Genomic DNA, 15,131 nt, shown 5'->3' with positions numbered 1-15,131 from the left:
ATACAGCCACGTTTTGTTAAAAAAAAAAGTAGTAACTGAGTAGTTTTAGTATCAAAAGAGCTGTGAATGTTTCTATGTCACAGCCACTAATAAGTAAATCGCCTGATGACTTGCGTACTGTAGAACTGAATGCAGATGAGCAGCCATAGATCAAGAATAGTTTAAAGGTGCACTTTATATTTTTGGTGCTATTTCTAGGAAAGAAACAAGATGTAAAGGAGCAGACTTTAAAGAGATAATGCATTGTTCTCACACATTCCAAATTCAAGTTTTCAAATTTGAGTAACATCTTACCTGAAACTGAAGGCTTACCTCAAACTGCAGGAATAGCCCTCACTACAGTTTTTAATAATTTGGCCACAACTTCCTCTCCTGTATGCATCTATACTTAACCTACAGCTCTGCTACTTTGTTTTTCCTACTGTCAGAGACTTCCATACACTCTGTTGTTGCAGGTGGATCTTGTCCCACCCATGCATGTTAGGTTTACTGACAGTCTGCAAAACAGTCAGACTAAAAGTAATATTGTACAATAATTTCTATTCCAGACAGCAAAATGTAGAGGTCACCTACTAATCTGTGTCAGCTGGCAGTACAGCAAAACAAACTATGTTATACAATTCAGTAACAGACAGCCCTTCGTTTATTAGGGACTATACTGCAAATGTCTTCTCACTTAAATCGCCAAGAACTCTAACTAAGCTACAGGGACAAGAGTAGTGGAATACAAAAACTTCATGCCTGAATGAAATGCTATGCAATGAAATCCTCTGAAACACAGAAAGCAACCATGAAAACACTATTTCTAACAATTTGCAAAACCTCTTTTGGTCAGCTCTTAAAGGTATAGGTTGGTACAATTCTATTCAAAATTTGCAGATACTTATTAGTAGCAATAAAGTAATACAATCATTCTCCAAATATAATGTTATACTAATTGACTGAAATGCCAATCCAACCACTTATAGAACTTTTCTACTGAAACTATAGAGAGAAGTTTCAATCAAAGACTGACAGAATTTGTATCACTATAGTTGGCTACAGACATGATTGTGCCCAATGCATAGCTTCCAAAAGCTCACCAAAAAGGGAATTACTCGAGACAACACCTCTGAAGCATGAAACAACAGCCATGCCTTTCAATAAAAGGAGAGAATCCAAATTAATTTTGCAACCAAGGTGACCTGAAAATCACGCATATCTGTTCTTGCAGTTGAGACAGAGTCCAAAATAAATGGAAGCACATCACTACCCTAGGTCTATTTGGCATCTCAGACTATTCAAGGATGCCAGACAACATGAGTTGACCAGCTGAGACGTGCAAAAAGACATCAGAGGAAACAAACCAAAACTGTCATGGGAATGGCATTCCACTGAGCAGAGGAAGATGTAGTATTTAACTATTTTCTAGCAAAAAATAGCTGTCCCCATGATTTCTAACTAGATAAAAGTACAAGACAACAATGGAAAAAAATGTCAGCTAATCCAAAATAAGCAAACGAAAGGTTTTCCTCCAACACTACCAAAATCTGGTATCTAAAGCTGAGACAATGTAAATAAAAATTTTGCAAATACAGGTATTTCTTCTCTCATGCATTTTTAAGCAAGGCACTGAGAACCTTTAATAACATAAGCCTCACACACAACTCTCACTAGACATTAGGAATACTCAAGTTTCAGACAACCCGGATATTCAGTAAAATAATTTACATTTAGAAGCAAGCTTCCAGTTCAGGATATCTCTAAAATACTGGATTTTTTTTAAACCAGGATGAGTATAAAATTGAGTGATGACTTCAATGTTTTGTTTTTACTCTTTTTTTAATCACTTGATACTGTCTACTATCAGAGGAGGAATATATGCCTAATTGGATATGTTACTTCGCCTACTGGTGCCCTAGGGTGGCTGGTGAAATACATTACAAGGCACAGAGAGTTTTCAGTAAGACAAGTTCCTAGTACCACAAGAATCACTTTATGTTAGGGTGACCAGAAAGGCTTCTCCCAGGATGCACTGTTCTGTTAATCTATCCCAGTTTGAATTCCCTGGTTGGCTGTTGGCCTCTACCCCTCATCACTCCCCCAGAGCTTCCCCACTGGTCCCCATTCCCTAGTCCTGCCTTTTCCCCGCCCCTGGATTGAGTTTCAGGATCATGTTGGTATTTGCCTCTGCAACTTTGGACAGTGTAGCAGCAATAAATGCTCCTGCCAGAACACATGCAAACGCCCTTCTCGACTCTCTGCTACCAACAATACTACTGAACCCACCCGTGAGTCTGTGGGGGCACGCAGGACCCCACAGAGCAGAGCAGGGACACTATTAGTCCCCCTGTTACATCTTCATGAGTATTATACTTTGTGCTCAAGCATTCAACAAGATGGTAAGTAAGGTGAAAAATACATATACATAATATTTTCCTAATTAAATGCTATGTAAATGTTTGAAAACATTATTGAGAAATCCTGCATTGTTTGAGTTGGGTGTAAATAACCTCCAAAGATTTGTCAATATGTGCCTATTCACTTGTGATTTCACACTAATATTTTCAATAGCTAATGTATCACTTCCCTAGTATTTTGAAATATTTTTAGTTACCTTGATATAAGAAAGAGCATCAAACATTTCTTCAATTTGCTCTGAAGACTGAACGGCAGAAGAGACTGGATGTGAAGAATTCAAGGAATCCTTCATCATAGCCTTGAAAATTAAATTAAGGAAATCTTCATCCTAGAAGAGAAACATTTTTAACTGTTTAGGAAGCTGAAACATACCTGTTAAGCAGAAAAGTAGAAGCTGTCTCTGCTTTGCTCCTCCATTGGTCTAGGCAGCAAAAGAACTGTCGGGGTAGCACTTACAAAAGCTACTACTTCCCTGCCACATTTTAGCAGTGGAATCTCACTTTTGAGTTTGCATCATTATGAAGACCCTTAAGCCCCTGTCTCTGGCAAGTGTGTCATTGGCACTAGATGAAAAAAAAGAGCACCTTCTAAATAAGTGTCTGTTTAATTTCACATTTATCTCACTAATGCTTTCACTTCATTTACAGTAGGCAGGGAATACAAGAATATGACTTTCATGTGCTTTAACCATGAAGCCTAGGGAAATTATTCACTACAGTGATATTTGTGAGAATGTAAACAGCACCTTATCTAGTTATTACCAAAGTCTCTTACTTCTTTTCTTCTAGAATGAGGATATTTAATATGTTGGTACCAGAACAAGAAAAATCCAAGCACTGAAAAGAAGCTGATCATACTGGTATTTGTCCATTTCATTTCATCATGGCAAGCAAACAATTCTCTATACAGTAGAGAGTTAAAAAACAAAAAAAACACCCCCCCCACCACCAAAAAAACCCCCCACAAACAAACAAACAAAACCACACCACCCCCACCCTTCCCCCCACCAACAAACAAACAAACAAAAAAAAAATCACAGAAACCCTCTGTGAAATACAATAAAAATAACTGTTAAAAATATTAAGGTTATTCTTCCTGAATGGAGAAGTTCTAGGTGATATCTTTCACCAAAACACATTCTGGCACCATCAAACGAAGAAATAAGATATTGGTCAAGGCAGCTTGTCAGACACCTTTTGGAATGAAGCACACATATGTTAGATGTGTCCTTGTTAAAACCGGACACTACCTTTGTGTCCTGCCCTCAGCACATACATACCCAACAAGCAGAACAGCTACATACTGTCAGTGACAATCCAACTGAACAACCAAGCTAGGCCAAATGGAAAAGTTTTGAAACATCCAGTGCTGAGAAAGAATTCTACTGGACCAGGTTAGCAACTCAAATTTCTTAATAGTAATAAGAGTGATTTAAGAATGCAAAACTAACACTTCTCCAGAATGCTGAGAACACTATCAGGCAGGAAACAGTCTGTACTAATCAGGTGTTAAATCCCATGACTAATGCAAATCACATAAACACTCCAAGAAGTTGATTTCAGGGCTCAGGTATGTCCTCTCCTTAGAGGTATCTTTATCCAGAATGCAAAATTAGTCTCTCCACTACCCTCTACATTTAATTCCACTAATCTGTATTTGTCTGCCTGTCATTCTCAGTGACCAGAAAGGTTTATACAGTAGCTGATATCCTTTCCTTGGAGAAGAGAGATCAAATTTGAATCCATCATGTTTTCCAGAGTCTGAAAAGCTAGGTCACTCAGTACCTGAGTGAGTTTGTAAATAATCACTACATTATTGTACCAAAAAGATTCTATCCTTCAGCCATACATGTAAATGGAAGTGCCTGTGGGAGCAGTGCTTTGTATTACTAAGTGTAACTCAATGCTATCAGAATCCTTTGTGGGGGACCATTTGATACTTTTCTGACAGCTCTGCTAATTTGTGAAACCCAGACTGATACAGACACAATCAAGTACCACGATGATGGAAAGACAGGAGTTAATCTCCAGCATACTTAATAACCTAGAGCTCCTAGGTCTATTACGAAAAGTAGAAGTAGACAAACTTGTTTAACAACATGTCTGGACTTGTTCTACAAAAATTTTAAGTTATAATGTGATATATAAACATCTGCATGTTTTAACACCTGCTATTTTTCACAGAATACTTTAACCTTCACAAAACACAGTAGACTGCATGTAGATTAGTACCAAAATAAAACAAAAGAAAATTTAAAACTCACAAAAACAATGTACCATTCTCAAAACCACTTCCAATATAATAAAACACCAAAGTGGAGATGTAGCATGATCTCAGTGGTGCCCAGAATTTCAGTATCAGTTTGTAAGTATCAATCATTTATGGGCAGCATTAAAACCATGTTACAGTGAGGATACGTAAGTGTAATTACAGAAATTACTTACTGAATGTAATTCTGGAAAAACCTCCTCCATGGCAAAGTATTCCATAAAAGTAGCAAATCCCTCATTCAGCCAGAGATCATTCCACCATTCCATAGTTACTAGATTGCCAAACCACTATGGAATACCAAAAACATGATTATTTTCTTAGAATTAAAATCAAATGAGAAGTGCTCCATTCATTGCCTGCCTTATCTTGTGGTAAAATGAAGTTCAGTCAAAACCACAGTAAAGCCTTTGCAGGAACAACTCCTTAAGTATGTCATGAGAGTTGCAGTCTGCCTGTTGTGCTGTAGAAACCTGCAGGTTTTCTGAACAGATACAACGCACAACCCAGTCACAGTGAGGGGAAGGGTGAATTTAAGGACAGAACTGCACTTAAAAAACAAACAAATGAAAAAAGAAAACAATAATCTCCCCAGACTAGTACCTGATGGGCAAGCTCATGTGCTATCACTGCAGTTACTAGCTTTTTATCCTTTGCTGAAGAAGTATTATTGTCAAATAAGAGTGTGGTTTCTCGGAAGGTGATCAAGCCCCAGTTTTCCATTGCACCAGACTGAAAATCAGGAATTGCTACCAGATCTGGAAAAGATTTGAAAAAAGCTTTGAAAATAGCTAGTTAAAGCAATCCTGTCTTTCAAGCCTACCTATTATATTACATAATCACTAAAAAATTCTTAATTTAAACTCTGTGGTATGGACATACATTCAAATCTCACATACAGAAGCCCCACAGATTTATAACCATGTTTCTCTAGCAGTACTATGACAGTATATAATATATATATATATATACTGACAGTATATAACCATGTTTCTCATAGCAGTACTATGACACAAACAACTTAAAGAGACCCTGCCTATAGATCCTGCATGAACAAAAGTAACATGGAAATGAGATAGCTTGAAATGGACACTACTGTAAAGTAGTGTCTTAGAAGAGACTGCATTTCACTATCTTTCCAGTCAAAGTAATGCATGCAAAGGAGTCAGGCTGCAGATTTTGCAGTTGTGAACATGATTCACAGACTGAGAATTTCCTCACTACAAAGTTAAATGTACACAGAAGAATTTCTTTGGTGTTATTTATGTAAAAATATAAGCAATCTGGTTCCAAAAGCTCACAAAAACTTTCCAGCTTGGGACTCACTTAATACTTGCACTCAGCCAAACATGTAATTAGTTTTTAAAATTATTTAGTAATTTAATAATTGTAATACTTTTTTTAAAAATGAAAATTCCCATGCATTTTTCAGATCAGGGCTTCTTCTGTTTATTTTTTTTTTTTAAATCCTAAAGAACTTACCTAATTTTTCAAGAGGGTATTCTATTAGGAAGTATTTTTGGTAAAATTCCAGAAGCTTCACTGCTGTGTCTAGGGCATACTCAACTTGGTTTATATGCTGCGGTATGGCATGGACAGATATCTAGTCCAAACAGAGAAGAGAAAATATTTTGAAACTTATAGCTACAAAAGATTTAGAATTGCAGGAGAAGCTGGCAGGAGTTCTTGAAACAGGTAAGACACATTTTTGCAAGTACATACACAAATTACAAACAGCAGTAATGAAGCATCTCATAAACAGCTGATTTTTCTTACTAGAGCTTATAAACTAGTCAAAATACAGGGACACTGGCCTGTGTGTATGCAAGAACAATTCAAGGCTGACAACTTTAAGGAGTCTGTTCAAGAAGGGTCAACGTGAGGAATTTTAAAATCCCTCATGAGTTATTAAGCGACCTTCCCTGCACAGCTCAACTGATCTTTAGGCTATGGTAGCATGTATGGTATGATGGCAGTAGTACAATCTGCAAGAAATTCTCTCTAAACATAGTAATTGGCGCAAAGCTCATCCCCATCTAAGGTATGGCCATGTTAGACACAATGTAAGAAGCATTTATAAAAATTGAGAGGTTACAATCTCCCTCTTTTCGCGTTGAATTGTCTGTATCAAGAAAACAACTTCAATTAGGCTACAGGTAGATTCACATTTAGGACACCCTTTCCTACACAAACACAGAAACACATGGAGAACCATTATCCAGTTCTATAAAAAAGAAGTCCCTCTTACTGTGCTATAAATTAGTTAAACAAATGACATTTCAAACAGATGGAAAAGGGCACCTTTTAATTTTTGAGTTTGAATGAAGCACATATAAATAAGAATCTAGTCTAGAGTTCCTGGAGTACAAAAGTATTATTAGCTGCAAATCTTAAGCTCAAAAACAAAATATAAGAGCCTCCCAGGGTTGTCTGGAGTTGAGAAAAATTTCATTGGATTATGAACAAGAAGGAACTTTACTTCAACGGTAAGTTATCTTAAAGCATTTATGACAATAAATTTATTCTGTGTGAAGCTCAAATTCTTTGAATCTCCCAGCCACAAATTGCTGGAAGCATTCTAAGTATGTACTTCCTGGGAAATGTATGCTTCCTTCTTATGGACTTCCTTGGCCTACTAGACACTGCTGAGACTATCTTAGACCTACTAAAACTCTGGCCTTACTTGGTGTTCTTATGCTTTCTCCCTTCAAGCTAGCAACTACTCTTAATAAGATTAAAATACTAATAAATTTAAACAAAAATAAATTGAAAATAATAAATTAAAGAGGAGTAAGAACTATTCTATTAAGTTAAAAAGTTTTCTGCCTCAATGAACTGACTGTATGGTTTTACCAGAGTACAGTTCAAATACAGACCTGAACAGCAGCCACACGCCAAAAAAAAAAGGTGTAACAATCTGTTCTATTCAATCAGCTTTCATTAGAAATACTTGTCTAGATCAGAATTAAAGCCATGTAGTACCTTTACTTGTATATATTAGATTAAAGAGAGGGCTTCTCCTTCTACAGTGTTACTAGCACTATTCCCTCTGACGTTTTTTAGGTAGACACTTCTGACATTTCACCACAAAGGGGCAGTTTCTGCTAAAGAGTCATGAAAGTAATTTCTCATATGAAACTTCTGCACTTTCTAAAATAAGATTAAGGAGCATCTCCTAATATTACCATGTTTATTCTTTAGCTACTCTAACAACACACATTGCAGTGATGCCTTAGGATTTTAACTTTTAGGTTTTTTGCATATTTGTAATTCTGCAATGCTTTAGTGTGTAACTCCAAAACTCCATATAGGGTCTTAGCTACTGTTCTCCCATCTTGGTCAGTCAAAACAATCCCTCTCTAGGCCTGAAACTCAAGGATACCTTAAGGTCTCAGGCCCCGGGAAATGTAAACAACAGGGGGGAGGGGGACAAACTTGGAGTAAATTACTTCATTACATGAAGCTGTAATTGGAGAATTAACCCCCAATATGCAAATGGACCAAACTTATGAAAGTATGAAAATTTGTGACCTGGTCATCCATTTTGGGTGTACCCCCAGAGGGCTTTGACTGCCCTAAGTGTACCTGAAGGTCCTTCACAATAAATATGCCTGCTTTTTTTCTATTAGTTTTGTCTAGCCTCTGTTTTTAGGTAGCCCCATCAAGGCATCAGTAGAAACAGGCCAATCCCTTGCAAAGGGCAAAGCTCAAGCAGGACCAACTGTCTGATGTTTGGAACCTTTGGAAAAACAAAAACTCCACAATTAAATAATTGTATTTAAGTGACTACATGCAGATTTAAAGTCAGCCTAAATTTGCTTTACTGTAGGGCCTGGGTTTGTTAGATATGTTATCTTTGCATGTACAAAAAACTTTCGCAGCACTGCTTGAAACCATGTGTAGGTGTTCCTGGAAATTTGTCACATTTCTTTACATCCTCAGAAGAACTCCTGGTTTGCATGACATTACTGTTCACAGATGAAGCAGTGAAAAGAAGAGTTGAAAGCTTCCAGCTCTGAAATCTCTTACGAATTTTACATTTTGCAAATTTCCATTGTTAACAAGACCTGATGCAGAATCCCTTGCTGTCAAAGTATATTCAGTCCGGTATCAGCTGTGAACTCAGTCCAATTTATAGCATATGGCTTTTGTCCCCTACCTATGATGAGTATAATAAAACCAAGAAGATAAATAAATTTAAAAGAGACAGAGTTTGCTTGTTGGTTTGAGGATCTTTTTGTTTTGTTTAATAGCCTGGTTGGCTGGGGAAGAGTGAAGCACAACTTGAAGTGAAACAAACACATACCAGAGTCCCATTAGTTTCCCTGCTAATGTTTTTCAAGTCTGCAACAACAAAAGCTACTAGATATGTGCTCATCTTCAAACTGACAAAAAACTCATCCTGAACAACTCCATTCGTCACAGGCGTGGTGGCTTTCTGCAGGGGAAATGAAATATTATTAATACAGACAGAAGAACACTAAGACATAAGGTAAATCAATGTTAAAGGATTATTTCATGCTAGGAACAGTTTATAGGCAAGCTTTCATAATATCTTTATATTTTTGTTATATTTCAGTGGGATTGATGATACTTACAACAATGTAACAAACTTAACAAGACACAAAACATTTACACTTATATACACAAAAATTATTTGTCAAGTTTTATTATGTAGTATTACCAAACAACTACTCTGTTGGAGAAACCAATCTAATTTGGTTTGCATTTGAAGTCCCAGTATAATCCAAAGTCAACATATTGATTAGCATTAATTCAGGGGAGCATTAGGCTAGACCAGAGACACAGTTCAGCATAATCTTCTAAAAATACTGGTATTACGTGAGTTAAATATTTGTCTCTTCCCATAAGTCTCAGCAAAACTAGGTAACCAGACATACATACTATTTTAAAACAGAACAAAATATTCCTCAGATGCACTTTTACAAATCAAGAGAGAATGCATTTTAAAAACTGAGGAAAACCTAAGGTCTCTCAGTAACTTCAAAGCAAAAACATGCCCAACTTAAACACACACTGGCAACAGTAACTGTCTGCCCGGTCTTCTGAGCACACAGTAAGATACCATACAGAAGTAAGATACCGTGCTGTATCTCAACTTACTTTTTGTGCAGTTTTCTTTAATACTAGTCCTAGAAAAGCATGCTATATGCCTGGAAGTACTTTTCTATGTATTCCTTTACTTGCATAAAATACAAAAAGAATAAAGCAAAATGTTTAAAACCACTGTAGTGCAGAATACTAAAGGTAGTCCATTTCTAGCCTTAATCCATGTCAGACACTATATATTGCCAAGTTAGTGATGTACATGCCAGCTGACAAGGCCTACTTCTGAGATCTCTTGCTCATGTAGGTATAGGTGATTATTTCAGCAATGTCAGCTGCACACATCACAAAATATTCTGAGTTAGAAGGAACCTACAAGTATCATGGAGTCCAAGTCCAAGCGAATGGCCCATATGGGGCACTAACCCACAACTTTGGCATTATTAGTACCCTACTGTCACCAACAGCTAATTGTCGGTGTATGCAGCAGTGCTAAACCATCATTTACATTCTGTACATGAAGAACTATGGAAGCTGTTGAAAGATGCCTTAGCCACTTGTCCAGCTCCTAGCAGAGCAGAGTGAGTGAGCATCCTTTCTTGTTTATATAAAATAGAAGAGTGGTTCACCAGAGTCTGTTTCTTCTTGTAATTGTTAAGAATCACTACGAATCCAGGAATACAAATGTTCATACACAGTGAAAAAGATACTATTTCATAAGGTTGCAATTACTAGCTTGGTTTTCAAAAACAAGGTATCTGCATCAGCACCTGAACTTCAGACAACTTTCTGGAACCTAAGCTGCACAGTGTTCATAAATGTACCAGCAACACCAAAGGTGTAATATTCTCATTACTGATTAGACCAATGTCAGTATTGAGTTTCTGCTGGGTAATAAATGGCACTGAGGTTTTGATGAGAGAATATCTAGTTCTGACACAGATTAGGTAATGTTAGTCTTGCTCATCTGTCTAAACGCATTAGGCTTCCATAAAGGTTTGTCCAAAGGCATAATAGCATAAAACATCACCAGAAAATTCAGATATGCTCTTACAAGATTTTGTCTGAAAATTCTAGCTGAAGGAATTTCAGATCCCTCATTCACATTCTGGAGCTGACTCTGTCTGTATTCATACCCTACTTCCCCTCATTTAGGGACAGAAGCACATCCTTCAAGATCAGGTGTATCTTTCACATAGACTGGTGCTAGTTACACAATCAGCTGCTAAAGGTTCTCCAGTACTCTGCACATGTGCAGTAGAAGCAAAGACAGAAAACTCGAAAGCAAATCTCAAGGGCTGTTGAGACCAATGTCACCACCAACAAAACTTCTGCAAAATAACAGTTCATTTAATTTCAACACGAATCCTTCAGTCATTCAATTGTCAGGAACATCCTTCACTGTGCAATGCACTGAACAGGTGTTCTCTCTACCAAGTTCAAGTCTTTGAGAATGGAACAGTTGTTTTATTATAAAGTCATACAGTTTATAGCTTATCCACTCAGGTCAATCCCCTGGACATTAATGCAATAAAAACACAATCCAAAACACTGGAACAGATTACCTAGGCAGCAGCTCTACTAAAATTCCCCTACAAAAGCAGGTACCTTTGGCATATTTGACAGAGCGGAAAGTTTCTCATCTCTCTTGATCTTGATTAAAAAAGTAGCTTTAAATGATGGTTCATCAAAGCATGGAAAAGCAGACCTTGCTGCCAGAGGTTCAAACTGAGTTGCTGCAAACCACCTAATGGGAAGAGTGGAGAAGAGCAAAGTAAGAATTATTAAAAGCATAAATGTCAGTTTATTTATGATAGAACAGTCACTTCCTTCCCAAAACTTCTAAGAGCTTGTTACGGGAACAGCTTTTTGAATAGTAGATGACAAGGCTGGACCAGTCAGAATAAATGTTGCGTTAACAATTTTTTTCTTTAAAGCTGAAAAACCTACTTATTTGAGGAGTAATCTTCTTGGCTATTTTTTGCTTTCTGAACAAAGAAGAATGCACTTAGAATAACACAATTACAAAGCAACCACCAAAATATAAGCCAGCCTGTTTCCAGAGAGAGGGAACAAAAAGAAGATTGAAAAATTAAGTTAGTGAGCATGCCTACTAAATAAGAGTTTGGAAACATCTGCAGAAGACAGGACTGCAAGGAAGGTTTTTCATCTAATTGCCAGGCTATTTCCTGCAGATGCTCCCACAGTTCAGCTAACTGTATGCCTGCTCCCTGTGCTGGCTAGTAGATGGATTCTGTCCAAGTTCATGTACTGTCTTGTCTCTAATCCAACAGCTATTCATATCACAAGAAGACTTCTCAGGAGTCTACGTTCCTTCCCCACTATTTTTATACTAACTAGCTGTGGCATTTACAGCTTTTGGTGGAGAGCATCTCTGACTTTTGCACCCACAAGACAACACAGAGTACAACAAGTTTATTAACTGAAGTATTTACTGAAGCTAAACAGAGAAGATGCTCCATATTGCTTTTTTATCTTGCTGGGTTTTTTTAACATACTGCCAAGCTACCTGCAAGTGTTTGGGGGGTTTGTTTGTTCTGCATCGTCATTCCAACTGTATTTTTGGATATACAGCTTTTATGAGAAGGCACACTGCTGACAATTCATAGGATTAAACTGCATGCCTGCTTTCAACTTCTTACTCTTTTCTTCCTCCTGACAAATTAATACAGTTTCACCCCATGATTGTGCAGAAGGAAAAACAAAGAATAAAGAACCATTCTGCATAAAAATATAAATAAGGTCCAATTTATTTCTTTATTTTGCTTTTGGCAACAAGTTAAGCAAGTTATTTTGCGATTCGGTAATTTTTGTATTTTTGTGACAATATAAAAATATTCAAAAGAAAGTAAAACTAAACTAAATATATTTTCTTGCAAAATCAGCTTGATAGTTTGAGTTTTATACAGAAAATGCAGTAACGGCAGAGATTATCAGAGCAGTCTACATTTGTAAAACTACAGACAACAGGCACACAGAGACAATGCACCTGCAAAAAGAAGAAGCGGGCAAGGCAATGGAAATTATGATATCACTGAAGAGTTATCTGAAAAGGATTTACTGAAAAACATGCAGGTTTAAACATGTGCTACATCCTGTTCCTGAACAAAAGCAGTTAGCACTGGACTGAAGGGGGACAAAAATTCAAAAAATTACTCACAGATTGTATTTTTTCTCTGTGAGCAATTATGTGTTCTCTTTCTACTACAGTAAATACAAAAAGAAAAGAAAACTGCAGCTACATCAAAATATGAAAAAAACCACTGAGTTTCAATCATTTAAGTGATTTTTGCCTTCTACACTTACTGCACTCTTACACCCACTTACTTCATGGGAATGAAAAGTCTTTAATGTTTGCAGTAAGTTGCTTAGCTGACCCGCACGGCTTTTCCTGTCTCTTGTTTATCACACCACACTGTTTCTAGAAGACGTGCATGGACAGTTACTTGCCCACAAAGGCATGAACACTCTTAAGCATATGACCAGCATAAGGCCCATTTGAAGTGGGGGGGGAGAGCAATTTTTAACAATCTTCCTGACGAAAAGCACTAATTTACTCTTTATAAAAATGAGTGCGATGTTTCCCTTTTCTCCAGTCACCTGAGACTTTGCCTGACTGCCATGACTTTTTCATATATGATCAAGAGTGGCTTGGCAACAACCTCTCCCAGGTCCCTTAGGACTGTGTGATGCATCCCTTTGGGCCCCATCGGGTTCCTCTGGTGGTCTTGAACCTGACCTCTTCATGTGATGACAGGACTTTGTTTCTTCAGTCCCTGTCTTGAGACTCAAGGGCTCAAGAAATGTGGGAAGAATTTCCAAAGAGAGAAACATAAACAAGTCAAAAAAGCCACCCTACAACTACCTACAACCACCACACTGCAGTACATTTCACTGTAGGAGAGGCTGCCCTGACTTAAGGAACTCATCCATGAAAGAAACTTCTCAGGTAGATTAATCAAGAGATTAAAGACTGACTTTCTCAACAATAATAAATTGGATAAAATGTCCAATAAAAAAAGCAACCTCTTAACTTCTGTTATTAAAGCACAATCCAGAAGTGACAGAACAGAGAAGCTGTATTACAGGGCATACCTTTGCTGAGAGTTCTCATCCTTGTAAGAAATTTTGTAAAAGCCATAGTAGGTGTCTGATAAATTAGATGAATATTCCATATTGACAGTATAATTCTGTCCTGCAAGGAGAGCCTCCGGAGCCATGAGTGCAATCTGGTCATGCAATGGATATTCCAGGAATTCAACTGGCTCTGCTTGATGCCCTTGAGCTGAAGTAATCGTTGCCTTGGTGATATTAAGTCCTGAGCTGTGAAGTACAATCTTCTGAGTAACATGGAGGATGTTGACCACTATTTTTACAGAGCCTGAAAATTTCAGAGTAGTTAGGTTTGGCTGCAAGACAAGATCATAGTGCAGTGGTATAACATCAGGAGGAAGTCTCATTTTTGCCCATGGAAATACTTTTCCATTGGTTGCCAAAGGGTATATTAGTTCCATTGTATGATTTTTTTTATGGCAGCCTTCTTTGGTAAAGGTACATTTGGGAAGAAGATAAAGCACTACTATTAATGAAAATGCAATCACAAAAACAACTGTGCAAACCACCATGGTCCTCGTAGAGGGCACTGAGCATGATCCATTTGGATTTTGCCTATATACAGACATGTTATTCTGCAGACCCGAGCTTCTGTTCATGAAGGACATCCCCAACAACTTTGCTGATGACTCATAATCCTCTTCATCATCGTCCATTTCATGCTCTCCAAGGCCACGCACCAAGAGGCGGGAGCTTCTTGGTTCATATTCCACTTCATCAGGCTCCAGTGGATGTAAACAAGGCTCTTTGGCCAAGTCAACCACATCAGGCTCCTCTTCAAACATACTGTTTTCAATCATATTCCTGGGCAACTGAATTCGATCTGAAAAGAAATTACCATATATTACATGATAAACAAAAGGCTTGAGTGTGATACCTCAAAGATATATTACTGAATTACAGAATGGGAAACACCTTTGCAGTATATACCGTCAAGACCTCTTCCATTTTGTCTCCTAAGTTTGCTTCCAGGAAATATTTCTATGCTTTTCTGCCTACCACAATTTTGTTTCCCTTGTGCGTAAGCACAAGCACCTTACACTGTAACTGGAGGTCACCTATACCACTGCATCGTTCTCCCAGCCCACTGATGTCACTGGCTTGGTTGCATTTCCTCTACTCCAGTAAACTATATTTGTACTCAACTAAATTATTTAAGTTGGATTATTTCTTATGTCGCACAGTAAAGCACAATAGCCAGTACATTTCTAAAGGTGTTTCAAATATGCTGCTTGTTAAGTTCTTCAGCACGGGAGAAAATC

At 37.5% G+C, this 15,131-nt stretch overlaps 1 protein-coding gene across 2 annotated transcripts in view; it reads right to left on the bottom strand.

Moving 5' to 3' along the window:
• LNPEP (leucyl and cystinyl aminopeptidase) overlaps window positions 1-15,131 on the bottom strand; it is a 54,424-nt gene that overhangs the window by 17,026 nt on the left and 22,267 nt on the right. For both annotated transcript variants that reach the window (XM_082302069.1, XM_082302068.1), the window contains 7 exons: window positions 13,852-14,692; window positions 11,344-11,482; window positions 8,975-9,106; window positions 6,151-6,271; window positions 5,272-5,426; window positions 4,845-4,958; window positions 2,597-2,728 (listed from right to left, as the gene is read on the bottom strand). In XM_082302069.1, the coding sequence (XP_082158195.1) occupies window positions 2,597-2,728; window positions 4,845-4,958; window positions 5,272-5,426; window positions 6,151-6,271; window positions 8,975-9,106; window positions 11,344-11,482; window positions 13,852-14,669 (1,611 nt within the window). In that variant the 5' untranslated portion in view covers window positions 14,670-14,692. The remainder of the gene's footprint in view (window positions 1-2,596; window positions 2,729-4,844; window positions 4,959-5,271; window positions 5,427-6,150; window positions 6,272-8,974; window positions 9,107-11,343; window positions 11,483-13,851; window positions 14,693-15,131) is intronic.

Source organism: Coloeus monedula (assembly GCF_965178545.1).
Source record: "Coloeus monedula genome assembly, chromosome: Z".
Taxonomy (NCBI): domain Eukaryota; kingdom Metazoa; phylum Chordata; class Aves; order Passeriformes; family Corvidae; genus Coloeus; species Coloeus monedula.
Note: the sequence above shows the minus strand (reverse complement) of the source record. Positions and strands in the feature narration are given on the sequence as shown.